Here is a 13,793-nt window from a genome sequence, read left to right on the forward strand (position 1 = left end):
TTGGATCAGAATTTTGTGTTTGCCTTGTTTAACAGTGTGAAGGGATGTCACACTTTTAATTTCTTATGGCAAGAACATTAGGCCAGGGGACCAGAGGTTAGGGGGTAAAAGCTCCTGGGGAAAAGGGCATGAGGATGGGGGCTTTGCTTTGCAGAAAAAAGAAGGTCCAGACACACAGTCACAAGATATGTATGTATAGGGCTGGAGAGGTTGCTCAGTGGTTAGGGGCACCTGCTGTTCTTGCAGAGGACCTGGATTCAGTTTCCAACACCCACATGGTGGCTCACAAACATCTGTAACTCTAGTTCTAGGAGGTCTGACATCCTATGCTGGCCTCTACAGGTATTCACACATGCATGCAGGCAAATATTCATACATATAAAATAAAAACCAATTTTAAATCTTTAAAATATGTACCTGTATGAAAATATACTAATTAAAGCCACCATAATGTTACATTACCATGACAACCAATGTGCCGTAGTTAGGGACTATTTCTTCAGCCTGGGTCCCAGCATGAAAAGTCATGAATCAGAAACTTGAACTCTAGTATGGCAGAGCCGTAACACATCATCCTTAGCTAGGGGGAGAAAGGTATGTGAACCCAGCAAAGCATGGCCAAGCCAAGCACAAAGGTAGCTCACCATGAGGTAAACATCTCATAGCTTGAGGATGGATAATAAAGCAGAGGTAGCTAATATAAGTGGGATGCATGGGGGCTTCTTCTGGTAACAGAGTTCACCTTTCTACCCCGACAATAGAAGAAAAGGCTGTAGGCAGTCTAGGCTTGAATCTTGGGCAGAGTTATTAATCTCTTTGAGTTTCAGATTCTTTATAAAGTGTCCTCTATGTTGGTGTGAAAGTTAAATAAAGTAGTTTATAGAAAGTCACAGCCGTGTAGAAGAACATGCAAGATCTGCCTGTTCTCTCTCTAAGCATCAGGTTAAGCCAGCCATAAACACTTGAGGACGGAAGGAATGAGCAAGCAAATCCTTCCCATGTGAGTCTTCATGCTTGGCACACTCAGAAGGCTGCTAAGCTGCCTGTACCTTTCTTCTTCATCGCTGCTGGTTCCTTCTTCAGCTGTCAGGGGCTCCCGGCCCTCTTCTCCAGTCAGTGTCTGGGAAGGTTCCTTCGGCTTTGAGCACGGATCCTAAGGCAAAAACAATGACAAGATGAGACTAATGGAAGTTCCTGGATTTCACCTGGCTTGTGTAAACCAGAAAGCAGGCGAGAAAGGGCCTTCAGAAACCCGCTGGGCACCCCACTGGCAGATGTAGGACGGTAAGGCTGGGATGGTGAAGCACCTAGAACACAGCCAGGTGGACAGTTTATGTGGGCTCTGACTCTTGTGTCCTGATCTGCAAGATAATTCACAGTTGTAAAACAAACCCAAGAAAGAGTAAGTGTCTTGGCCAGTTCCCACCATCAGTTAAATTCTGCAATGGGATACGCAATGGAGCCTTCCCACGCCGGGTCTGAACTTTTTAACCGCCTTATGAGACAATCCCAAGTGTGCCACACAGATGGTCCTTGTTGGGCCCAACCCAGGGAGGCATGGGAAAGTCAGAGGGCAGTTGTGGAAGTCAGTCAGTGGTCAACAAAGATAACTGTGGTCATCATTATTGCTCTACTCATACCCTAGACTGCAGCATATGCAGGATTAGGAAACATGGAACTTGACAAATGACTGGAAGCCCTGACGAAAGGGAGATGGGAAGAGTGTGGAAACGGTTCCTAAGAGTGAGTGAGGCCTCAGAGTGTTCAATCAATTGAATTCGTTTATGTTATCCTTCTCTCCTTTCCACAGAAATGTAAGAGGGCAAAGACTTTGTTCTGTTTATCACGAAAACTACTGCCCTTGAAGAGCAGGAATAAGATAGGCAGGAACAGATTTAATCTCAAGTTTCATCAAATGGTGCAACCTGATTTTTTTTTTTCACGAGCTAGTTGCATGGCTGAGTCAGGTTTCTCCCTTTTTTGAACCTATTTCTTCTTATTTTTTTTTAATGTAGACAAATGTGTTGGCTTGCACCTGTGTTTTTCAAACTGTTCTTGAGATCCTAGGTATGAGGAGCCTTGGCTAGGAAGAGGCAGTGTGAGCTGGAAGGTGGGTCCTTGGGCTCCTATCCCAACTTGACCCAGAACAAAACTGCCTTCTGCATTTTCATGTACTGTAATGTCTATTAAAGTCCACCATGCAAGGGTAATGATAACTTTCACATGGAAAACACACTGTCAGTTCTCAGGGCTTAGCTAACTGGATCTCTCAGTATACTTTGAGATAGCCGACTGTACTGGTTGATTTTGTGTATCAACTTGACATAAGCTAGAATCATCAGAGAGGAAAAAAGCCTGTTGAGAAAATGCCTCTACCAGATGCAGGTGGAGAGCATTTTCTCAACTAGTGATTCATGGTGGAGGGTTCAGCCCATTGTGGGTGGTGCTCTCCCTGGGCTGGTGGTCCTGAATTCTATAAGAAAACAGGCTGAGCAAGCCAGGGAAAGCAAGACATTAAGCAGCTCCCTTTGTGGCTTCTGCATGAGTTCCTGACTCCAGGATCCTGCCTTGTTTTGAGTTCCTGTCCTGACTTCCTTCAGTGATGAACAACAATGTGGAAGTGTAAGCTGAATAAACCCTTTCCTCCCCAACCTGCTTTTTGGTCATGGTGTTTCATTGCAGCAACAGAGACCCCAACTAAGACATCAACCCCTCTTTCCTTCATGCAAGAGTCGGCATATTGCCAGTTGGAACCCACCTGTGCCATTTGTTAGCGCAGGTCGGTGGACTGTAACTCTTTCCAGGGCTTTCTCCACCTCACCTTGCACCTGCTGCCCTTCCCCAGATGCCTTGTCTGCCCCAGCCCCGAGTTCTTGAACTTTCCTATGTTTTTCTTGCCTTAGAGTCTCATCTAGTGCCATTGCATTAAATGTCACATGGATACTGATGCCACAGAAAAACAGTATGCCACTCCACTTATTAGGGAAACAAAAAATGGCCAAGTTGATCAAGTTAGACAGTGGAATAATGAGTCCCAGGGGCTGTGGTGGTTAGATAGAAGTAGAGAGTTTCATTCAAGCAGGCTGTCACCTAGAGATCTGCTTGCTGTACAAGACAGTACCTATAGTCAACAGTGATGTATGGTACACGACAAGTATTCTTGCGACAACAAACAGATCAACCTGAGAGACGAAGGTTGCTTAGTTTTCTCACTGAACATGGAAGTAAACTCAGTAGTTCTTTCTATCATTGGTGTCCATCTTCCTGAACATAAGAGACAGAGGTATCTGCTGCTGTTTGGGTATGGTTTGCCCCTAAGAGTTGCTGCATTGGGAGGCTGTCCACAGTTAGGGGCAAAGAAACTCATGGGACCTTTAAACGGTGCAGCCTAGTGAGAAGGTCTAGGTCACTGAGATTCGACTCTCAGAAGGGAATATTGGTCTCACAAAGTGAGTTCTGGGAAGAGCAAGTTGTTACACAGGCCCCAAGCTGTGTTTCTCTCTGGATTACCTGCTTCACAGGCAAGCTCTTGTTTCTGCACATACCTGGGCCCTCTGTCATAGACTCTTACCAGGGCTCCAAAAGTGGGGCTAGATAAAGCTCTTTACAAGGCCATAAAGATGCCTAAGGCATTTCACTGTAGTAACACAAAAAGACCAGCACAGAATTTTTCCCAAAGAAAGAATAGAACATGTCTCCAACACTAGTGATTAAAAAAAGACTCCAGGGTTCTTGTGAAACAAAGGTTTATTGTAGGAGTTTCCTATATAACCTTTTAATTACTGGGACTAAAGAATGACACTCTGTTTCATTCATTCCACTGTGGTGCCAGGTACAAGTCTACCTGAAAGGTGTTGGACACCAGTCATTTGTAGGTACATTAGTACTGGAAGAGTAACTAAGAAGGTACAATTGTTATTCCCACAAACGTGGTCCAGCATGGGGAAGTGACACACAGCTTGACGATTCCCACAGACTGTGAGAAATCCTCCTCTCTCACCTGACCTTATGCACTTGGTGTTTCAGGTCAAACACATCACTCAAAGGTGCTAGGAGTGGCCTGGGGAGATGGTTCAGCTGTTAAGAGCACAGGTTGCTCTCTCAGAGAACCCAGGATTGATTCTGAGCACCCACATGGTGGCTCACAACCATGTGCTGCTCCAGTTCCAGGGAATCTGACACACTCTTCCAGACTCTGCAGGCACCAGGCACACATGTTGTACACAGACATACAAACACTCATATACACAAACATAAAACATTTTTTTAAAAAGGTGTGAGGATAACACTTGAACTCATTATACAAACCAATTGTATTGTGCAGAGCAATAAGGCGGAAGCTGAATGAGCACTCCCAAGCCTAGAAACATGGTTAGAATAGTGCACATCTCTGAACTCCAGCCAGAGTACGACTGTTTCAGCTGTCTACTTCTTTGAACTCCAACCAGAACAGATGCCCACTATTCTATAGTTGTTACCAGCTTGTCATCCTAGCAAGCCCCCCAGCAGGAATGGCTACTCTGGCCTCTGGGACTGAGGGTATCATATGTTACTTGCCCCTGGATCTCTCTTAGGCACTCCATTGGGTTCTCAGGTTCAGCCCAGTGCTCTCTCCACTGCTACAGGAGCCAGAGTATAAATAGTGCACACATCAATATAAACAACTCTGCCTCTCTGCCAAAACATCCACCAAAGAGTTTCTTCCCAAGCAAGGGTAGTTATTTTAAAACCTTTTAGTTATTTAACCTCATCTAGAGGGGTTTTCCCCCCTCTATTTTAAAGAGAAACTCACTCCCAGGAAATCTCCTGAATAGGAGCATTCAAGGTCATTTTAAATCTTTCAAATTTAATCTTTCAAAGGTGGCACTTTGTCCATCTTAAAATAGAGCACCTAAGGTAATGGTGTTTTGCTGAACTGATTGCTGGGAACTGTAATAGATACTATAAAGTCACCTTATATTTATAGAATGTTTAATGGTTTCAAGAAATGCTATCATATGGTTTCTGCTGTCTATAACCGCAAGTCTCTGGGGTATGGAGGGTAGCGGTTATTGCTGCCATTCCATAAAAAAAAGTAACATAGGGCCTCAATTTTCTATGCATAAGAGTACTAGCATGTGCTTGGAGGTTGTTGTAGGGCCTGTAGACACCAAGTCGGGGCTCTCTATGTGTTACATGTGGGAACTGATCTCGAGGAGGCATTCACACTTGTCTGAGGTCCGGAGCAGGCCTGGGGTAGAGCTGGCAGAACCCTCATCTCAGTCCCAGATGGGAGCTGCTCCCTGCTCTGGATCTTCTCAGCATCCAGAGATTCTCCACTGATGCCAGGAATCTCTCCAGCAGGTGAAATTATCCCACCTTGTTCCCAATGAGAAGGGACTAAAGCCCTCCGATAGCACCAGATGAACAATGCCAGCCCCTCACAGCCTGAGGACACTCGAGACATCACAGTTATTTTCCTCTTGGATAGCTTCATGGCTTGGATTCCTATCATCTTTCAGGTATGTGTCCAACTAGTCACACAGGGTTTCCAGTGAGCAAAAGATACTTCTTAGGCCCATGGTGCCCCCTTCTCCCTTCCCACAGCTCTTGGGAATCTCATCTTGTGCTTTTCCTGGAATAACTCTTTCTGGTGAGATCATGCCATGTCAGCACATGTCAGCAGATGTTGCTCTTTTCCAAACCCTCCCAGAGAGTTCCCCCTCTCCTAAGGGCTGTACACCAGCATTTCTGATATTGTTGTAGCACTCATCACACCATGGTATTCTTTGAGAAAATATCTGTTTTCTCCCATTTGAATTAATCCCTCCAAAGAGAAACCCGGGCCTTTTCAGCTAGGCCTCCAGCCCCAAGTCTTGTACAGTGAAAATACCCACACACTCTTGGGGATGGAATGACTTCCCTAGTAATTAGCACAGCTGCTCTCTTTTCCTTCTGTAGAGAATGAGGCAAGGGTTGCTATAAAAATCTCTCCCCCTTTTTGTCCCTAATTTGGTATCTATGTACCAAGAATTTTCCAGAATAAAGTTTCTTTTTAAAATTGCTAAGGCTAGACTGGCTTTGTGAAAACCAGTGAATGATACCATCGGCCTAAGAAAATCACAATACTGGACATGAGGCACAAGGGGAAAGCTTTAGTTGGACCTTTGCTAACTTTGGTGAGGACAAATCCCAAAGCCATACCCAGGTCTGAACAAGGACAAAGATTTAGTTAGACCCTAGCTGACTTCGGTGGGGACACACCCTGAAGCCACACCCAGCTCTGGCAACCTTCTCTGCATGCTTGGGGAGTGAAAATTCTGCTCTCAATTAGCATTGTTATTTTTATCACTCTTGACTCACTAAAATACTTTGGTAGGACAACCAAGAGCCTAAGTTTAAAACCCTGACTCTTAAATTTTATAGACACCAATCTAGCAAGCACATCACCGGGGAGGCTGGCATTTAACACTCTGCTTTGGTGTCTACGTGCCAGCATCAGAGGAGCCCCTCCGAGGCTCTCTTGCAAGTCCTGTCTCCTGTATCATTCATGTTATGGTAGGCTTGGCTGCGTGACAGCATGCTGATGTGATGTTAGGCACCCGAAATCCAGACCTTGGCAAAGCTTCTCACCGGGCTGTCATGCAAATATTTGGACTCAATTCTAAAATGCTGATCGCAATGTTCAGAAGGCCTTAGAAATCATCACACTGACAAGGTGTGTTAATATGGCCACTTACACGGGTTGGTAGTGGTGGTGAGCATTGGACCAACATCATTGGGCAGGCAAGTTCATGGTGGTATCTATCAAAGCTAAACATTACCCTAAGAATGACTAAGTTCTATGTCATGAAGAATTATTCACACATGTTAAGTACTGTTTCTAATACTAGACATATAATAATTCATTTGGCTGTCACAAACCCCTCTGAGTTGGATGGCATCAATCTCATTTTACAGATGAGAAAGTTAAAGCAAACACATGGCAAATGTCTGCCCAGGATTACCCAGCCATTAAGAACTCAAACAGCTGGGTGTCAATGAGCTTGTTTATCTATTGCATATACCATGTATTATATCCATCTATAGTGCCACTGGAGTGTGTTTACAACCTAGATCCATCATAAGAAAACGATTAAATATATTGTAGTTTCTTTCCTAAAGGAGAACTTAAAAGTTGCTTTGAAAACTTGAAGCTGCAATGGGAGTGTACTGAAGCGTTATTAACTCTCAGGCATATAAAGTTAAAAAAAGAGGTTGGGGATTTAGTTCAGTAGCAGAGTGCTTGCCTAGCAAGTGCAAGGCCCTGGGTTCAGTCCTCAGCTCCGAGGAGGGGGGAGGAGAAAAATTAGGTTAAAAAAAAAGCAGACAAAGACCAATCCCCCAGCCTCACTCATAGCACTGCAATAAAACTGCAGCCTCCCTCCCCCTATGACCACATCTCCTGTGGATCCCACAGAGCATCCCCTCCTAACTTCCCTCCCCTTCCCCCATGACCACATCTCCTGTGGATCCCACAGAGCATCCCCTCCTAACTTCCCTCCCCTCCCCCCATGACCACATCTCCTGTGGATCCCACACACCATCCCCTCCTAACTTCCCTCCCCCTCCCCCTATGGCCACATCTCCTGTGGATCCCACACACTATCCCCTCCTAACTTCCCTCCCCTACTCATTGCTGTATCCCAGTCCCCAACTCCAGCAGGCATCCCTGCTAAACCACAGGCTACACCTGCCAGAAAACTAGGACCTTCTCCTCCCTCTCTGTTCCCCCAGACCTAGAACATAAGTCTCATTCCCAAGCTCTGTGTGGCAGAACACCCAGGGCAACAAAGAAAGAGAATTACAGACCAATTTTCCTTACGAACGTAGATTTAAAAAAAAAAAAAAATTCAATAAAATACTTGCAAACTGAATCCAAGATAAAGATCATCCACCATGCTCAAGAGGTGCAGGGATAGTTCAATACATGAAAATCAGTAAATATAATCCATCATATAAACAAACTGAAAGAAAAAGATGACATAATCAGTTCATTAGATGCAGAAAAGGTCTTTGACAAAATCCAAAATCCCTTCATGACAGAATTCCTGGAGGGATTAGGAACACAAGAGACATACCTAAACATAATAAAGGCAACCTATAGCAAGACTTTGGACAACATCAAATTAAATGAAGAGAAACTCAAAGCAATTCCATTAAAATCAGAGACAAGACAAGGCTGTCTACTCTCTCCACATCTATTCAATATAGTACTTGAAGTCTTAGCTAGAGCAATAAGATAACTGAAGGAGATCAAGGGGATACAAATTGGAAAGGAAAAAGTCAAAGTCTTATTTGCAGATGGTATAATAGTATACATAAGCGATCCCAACAATTCTTCCAGGGACTCCTAAACTTAAGGCTAGTTGCTAAAAACCAAGGAAGAATAAGAACACCTCCAGGTTTCTCCAGCAGAAGCCTCAGGGTGGACTGGGACAGCCTGAGAGCAGGAAGTACCGATTGCAGGGAGGAAGTAGTCTCTGATTCTTCAGGCTTCTCTTCTAGCTGACATGTAGGCAAAGGCATTGTTGACAGGTTCTCTGCCAGTCTGGTGTCAGAGGCAACAGAGAGAGTCCTGGTCACTTTCCTTAATCCCAAACGAGTTGAGGTCTCTTTTCCCTGGAAGGTTTGTGAATATATCACATGCTAAGGACAAGACAGGGTCAGATCCAGTGGTTCCATCCTGGCTCAGCTGCTAGGGATATGGGATTTGTTAGGTTTCAAACATGGTGCCTATTTAATATATGAAAGCAGACAGTGGCCACCAGGATCTCCCTGCATCTCTCAGTCCCTACCTGTTATAAGGCCCTCCTGGTTGGTATAACTTGCCCTCTATCCTAAACTTCTTCAGCCCAGGGTCTGGGTTGCCCTTCCCTATATAATCCAATCATTTTGGTTACCTGGCCCTGTTGCCTACTCTGGGCCTCCTGGCTGCTACTGCCCTGGTTCCCCTCTGTCCCCTCCCCCCTCTCCGCATGTGGCACAGCTCAGTCTGGTCATGTCTACCCTAGACTCTCCCAGATGTCCCTGCCTCTGGCTGTGCTCTACCACATATGTACAATAAACCTTCTCCTTTACCACATCTAGGAGCAGTCAAGTCCCTTTCCTTTTTATTTCTTTTTTTTCATTCATTTATCTCCTAACTATATACACCTTCATTTTCTTCCTCTATAAAATGAATTTACTGTAAGACTCTAATGAAGTCAGAGATGGAAACAGGGCTTTATAATTGACCAGTTCCCATCCAAATGTTATTCAACCCACATTCTCTTGATTCTTGGCTTTCCCTGGTAAACATGTGCTTAACTAAGGCTCAACCTGCTGCAGTAGCATTAGAGGTTCATTAGGGGAAAGCTGTTATCTATCAGTCAACAGAATGGAATCTGCCCCTAGGCAGATTAACTCCTTTAAGAATTAATGCACTTGGGCAGGTCAATCACCTGGCCAAGGAAAGTCACTCTACAGATGTAGTATAGAGATGTATATAGAGCCGGGCAGTGGTGGCGCACGCCTTTAATCCCAGCACTCGGGAGGCAGAGGCAGGCGGATCTCTGTGAGTTCGAGGCCAGCCTGGGCTACCAAGTGAGTTCCAGGAAAGGCGCAAAGCTACACAGAGAAACCCTGTCTCGAAAAACCAAAAAAAAAAAAAAAAAAAAAAAAAAAAAAGAGATGTATATAGATAACTTCAGAAGAAAATGTAGAATGCCGTTGACTGGCTCATCTTTTTCTAGAACCAAGCAAGCTACTAATTCGCGATGGCATTTGCAGCAGCCTGTTTACAATGTGCCTAACCAACCAGGGAGAACTGAGTCCCAGGTTAATGACCACATCCAGGAGGCTTTGTTTCGTCACCCAGAATCTCTTGTCTTCTGTTTCAGGTTTTAAGGCTAGAGGAATTTATCCAAAAACATAAGGCATCTCCATTGGGAACTGAGGCAGGGTCCCGGAATTTAAGTGGCTAGCTCCGTGGTGTGGTAGAGAGTCAGGTAATCTTTAGTTCTTGTGCACTAATTGCAGATTTTCCTTTACAGCCTCTCTCTGTCTGCAGTGACACATGCTGACAGCCACAAACTTCTTTACGTGTCCCTCTCAGCAAAGCCAAATGCTTAAGGGGAAAAAAAAATCAGCACAAAATCCATTTGCAAAAACCATGAAGGAAATAAAGTTCTGAGGAATTATCCTTGTGGCTTGAAAAGGGCAAAAGCTCGTCAGATTAATCTCCTTCTGAGAAGGCTGCCTATAGCAGAGGGAAAAAGGGGGAGGGAGCCTTGAATGTGTCCAGCACTAACCACAGCCCCCCAGCGCTCCCTCCACATCCTTGTTTCTATTTCCTGTCACAGCAGTCTTGCTTAGGAAGCTGTCCTTGCAGGGACACCCAAGGGTAGAAACTGGGTCCTGTGTGTTGCATTTGCAGTAAGCCGTGTTGTTTTCCTAGGACTGCAGGGATGCCTTTCCATTGGTTTGTGGCTTAAACAATAGCCATTTATTCTCTTCTAGCTCTGGAGACCCCGCGTCTGACCGCAAAGTGCTGGCTGCACTGGTTCCCCTTTCAAGCTCTAAGGGCGAACCTGCCCCCAGCCTATCCCTTAGCTTCTGGTGGCTGCTGGCAAGCTTTGCTTTTCCTTGGTTTGCCCCAGTGGCTACATGGCTTCCTTCCCTAAGTGTTTGTCTTTACATAGCCTCCTAAGGACCACAGTCATTGGATCTATGACCCACTCTAATCCAATGTGACCTCAACTGATTACTTCTACCCAGTGTTTATTCCCAAATGAGGTCACCTTCTCAGGGATTGGGGTTTCAGATTCCAACACACCTTCCTCAGACACAACTTTCACCCACAGAACAGGTGCAGCATGGGCACTCTTAACATCCCCATGTAATTCAGAAGTAGAAATAACTCCCTTGGAGTTGGTGAATGAGGGTCCTGACTAGAACAACTCTTATTTATTATTATTTTTATTGTTATTGTTATTACTATTATTATTATTTAGAACAACTCTTCATTCCTATTTTGGCAGTAGGAGACATAAAAAGACACACCTTAAATTTTACTTATTTTATGGCTATTCAGGTTTCTATTAACTTCAGATTCAGGTGGGAGAATATGATACAGCACAGCCTGAAACTTAACCATTCCCAGGCTCCTGTCCCCCCATTTCTGCATACCGCCCTTTCTCCCCCAGTCCTCCAGGCACTAGTCCTGACACCAGACCTTAGGGGAGGCCTTGCTAAGATGGTGTCTGGAAATTGTGGGGAGCCCCACCTGGAGTGCCACATGTTACCTGGGAAACTGGGGGGCCCTTCTCGAGATTCTTAATCTCATTAGTGATAGAATTTAAGAACAGACTTAGAGGAAAGCTTGTGGGCAATTTTATTGGAGTTTGAAAGAGGAATCCCAGGGCAGGCAAACTAAATCTAAGCAGCTGCGCACAAGAGGGAGGAGGAAATGGGAAGAAGGAAGCCATTCCGTTCCAAAATTAATGGGAGAGGCTTGGACGGTCACTCTCTCTTATTTCATTCTCTTTTTCTAACGAAGAAAAGAACAGACAAAAGTTATCACATGCCTAAGGCACACAGTATTAGGTTCCTTAATTTCTTTTCAAAAAACATTTAGTGGGTAAAATAAACAGCATTGATGAACTGCACAGCTGAATTGAGAGAAGAGTATCTAGAAGGCACCATTAAATTATAAAGTTTTAATTGTGGTGATAATCATGAGCCAACTAATTGTAACTTGTCAATTAAACAGATTGCTTTTCCCTGCAGACTTGGAGGAAAATGAGGCCAGCAGCCGCAAGGGAAGCTCAGGAGCTGCTGGCAAACCTGTGTAGCTCATACTTGCCATACTCTACAGTGGACACAGAAGGGAAGGAACACAGTAAGAGAAAGACTGTAAGATATTGAAAATGGTTGCTGTCCTTCAGCTGTCGTTTTGAGGGGGATACAGATTTATAACCATAGCAACCTCCGGTGGAGACATGTACAAAACAACATACCACCATCAGCAGTGTATTGGTGCCAGTAACACAGGAAAGTGTTTGTGGTGGTTTGAATGAGAATGGTCTCCATAGGCTCATAGATTTGAATACTTGGTCACCAGTAGGTAGAACTGTTTGGGAAGGAATGGGAGGTGTGGCCTTGTTGGAGGAGGTGTGCCACTGTGGGGTGGGCTTTGAGGTTTCAAAAGCCCACACCTTTCCCAGTTGCTTCTCTATGTCTTGTGCTTTGTGGATCAAGATGTTAGCTCTCAGCTGCTGCTCTTGTGCCATGCCTGCCTTCCTGCTGCCATGATTCCCACCATAACCATCATGGACTCTAACTCTTTGAAACTATAAGCCCCAGATAAACACTTTCTTCTATAAGTTCCCTTGGTCATGGTGTCTTATCACAGCAATAGAAAAGGAACTAAGACAGTATTTTTGTTATATTCAGTCTTTCAGTCCTCATGCTGCTCCCAGTGATGAAGGTAGAATGGTGTAGAAGTTAAGGCAATGCATTCTGGCCTGGGGAGCTAGCAACTTCAAGAGTATGAAAGGATGAATAGGAGTCTTCCAGGAGTGAAGGTAGGGAAGGGCATTCTAAGAAACAAGATTAGCAGGTATAATGGGAGAGGGTAGGTAATATTAAAGAAGTAATAAAAACCTATTAAGGAAAACTCCTTCTGGTCAAGAGACTAGACTCTCTGGCCTGGGTGAAGGCCCAACATTCCAGTTGTGTTGGGTCAATTACCCCCCCTCGGAAGGCAGGCTCATATTAAGCCACTCTAAAGAGATAAATGGAGTATTTTTTCCTTCAATGAGAGACTGTACTTCCCTTTCCCAGAATTCCTGCTCACCTTCTCCCATGGCACCATCTCTACAAGCAAGCACGATGTTTGGCTGGGTCTTGACACCCGTCTGAGGCCTGAATCAGACAGGTGCGACTGCTCCTCTCTCTGGTTTCTTCCTTCTAGATGCTAGGCAGAACTGTACGTATGCTTTTTCTGATACTTTATGCTTCTTTACTCTTTCTTTAAAGCTCCCTTCCCTGCTGTGTGGCCGCTTACCCACCATGCATCTGACCTCCGTACCAGTCTAACTGGCATGGCTGTTTCCCTCCTCTCTGCCATCCTCCTCCTCTGGGCATCTTCTGTGCTTTGCAGCCTGTCTGTCCGGGAGCTTTCCTCTTTTAAACTCTGATAAGATTGTCCTCGAGCTTTCATTTGAGTTTAAGTGCCTTTTATTAACGAGACCAAGAACCCCGATAGGGGACCCCAACCTCCCCTGTACCATTTGGCAACCATGAAGGAAGACTAAATTTCCAGTGATAATAGGATGGATATGAGATTGTAGTAAGGTTCCAGCTGGTGGGTGTATGCAGGAGAGAGTGGACAGGGTGGGTAGAGCCCGGGGAGTAGGGGTCTAAGATAAGTTGAGCCAAAATTAGAAAAAAATACGGATTACAGATTTTAGGGAAGGAGGAATGGGCCTTATTGTAGGTTCTGATGTTAGAAAGTAAATAATGGAATTAGCAGGTCTATGGAGAATGCCTCCAACAATGCTCTTGCAGAGTGCAGGTAATATCATAGCAAAGCTGCTGCTTTATGTGAAGCTCTTTAGAGTGTATCTTTGTTTTTATTGTTGTTGTCTTGTCATGTTTTATTTTAAGAGCCAGGGTGTTACTATATTGCCCAGGTTGTTCTTAAATTCCAGGGCTTATGCAATCCTCATGCCTTAGCCTCTGAGTAGCTGGTATTACAGACATGGGTCACCATGCCTAGCCTGGAACTGTTT

The 13,793-nt window shown here is 44.7% G+C and overlaps 1 protein-coding gene across 2 annotated transcripts in view; it reads right to left on the minus strand.

Annotated features, from left to right (window-relative positions):
- Fam184b (family with sequence similarity 184 member B) overlaps window positions 1-13,793 on the minus strand; it is a 100,513-nt gene that overhangs the window by 25,457 nt on the left and 61,263 nt on the right. For both annotated transcript variants that reach the window (XR_005092330.1, XM_037209017.1), the window contains exon 7: window positions 1,050-1,153. Coding sequence is in view for 1 of the 2 variants with exons in the window: in XM_037209017.1 (XP_037064912.1) it covers window positions 1,050-1,153 (104 nt within the window). In the remaining variant the exon portion in view is untranslated. The remainder of the gene's footprint in view (window positions 1-1,049; window positions 1,154-13,793) is intronic.

This window comes from Peromyscus leucopus, chromosome 10, assembly GCF_004664715.2.
Source record: "Peromyscus leucopus breed LL Stock chromosome 10, UCI_PerLeu_2.1, whole genome shotgun sequence".
Lineage (NCBI taxonomy): Eukaryota > Metazoa > Chordata > Mammalia > Rodentia > Cricetidae > Peromyscus > Peromyscus leucopus.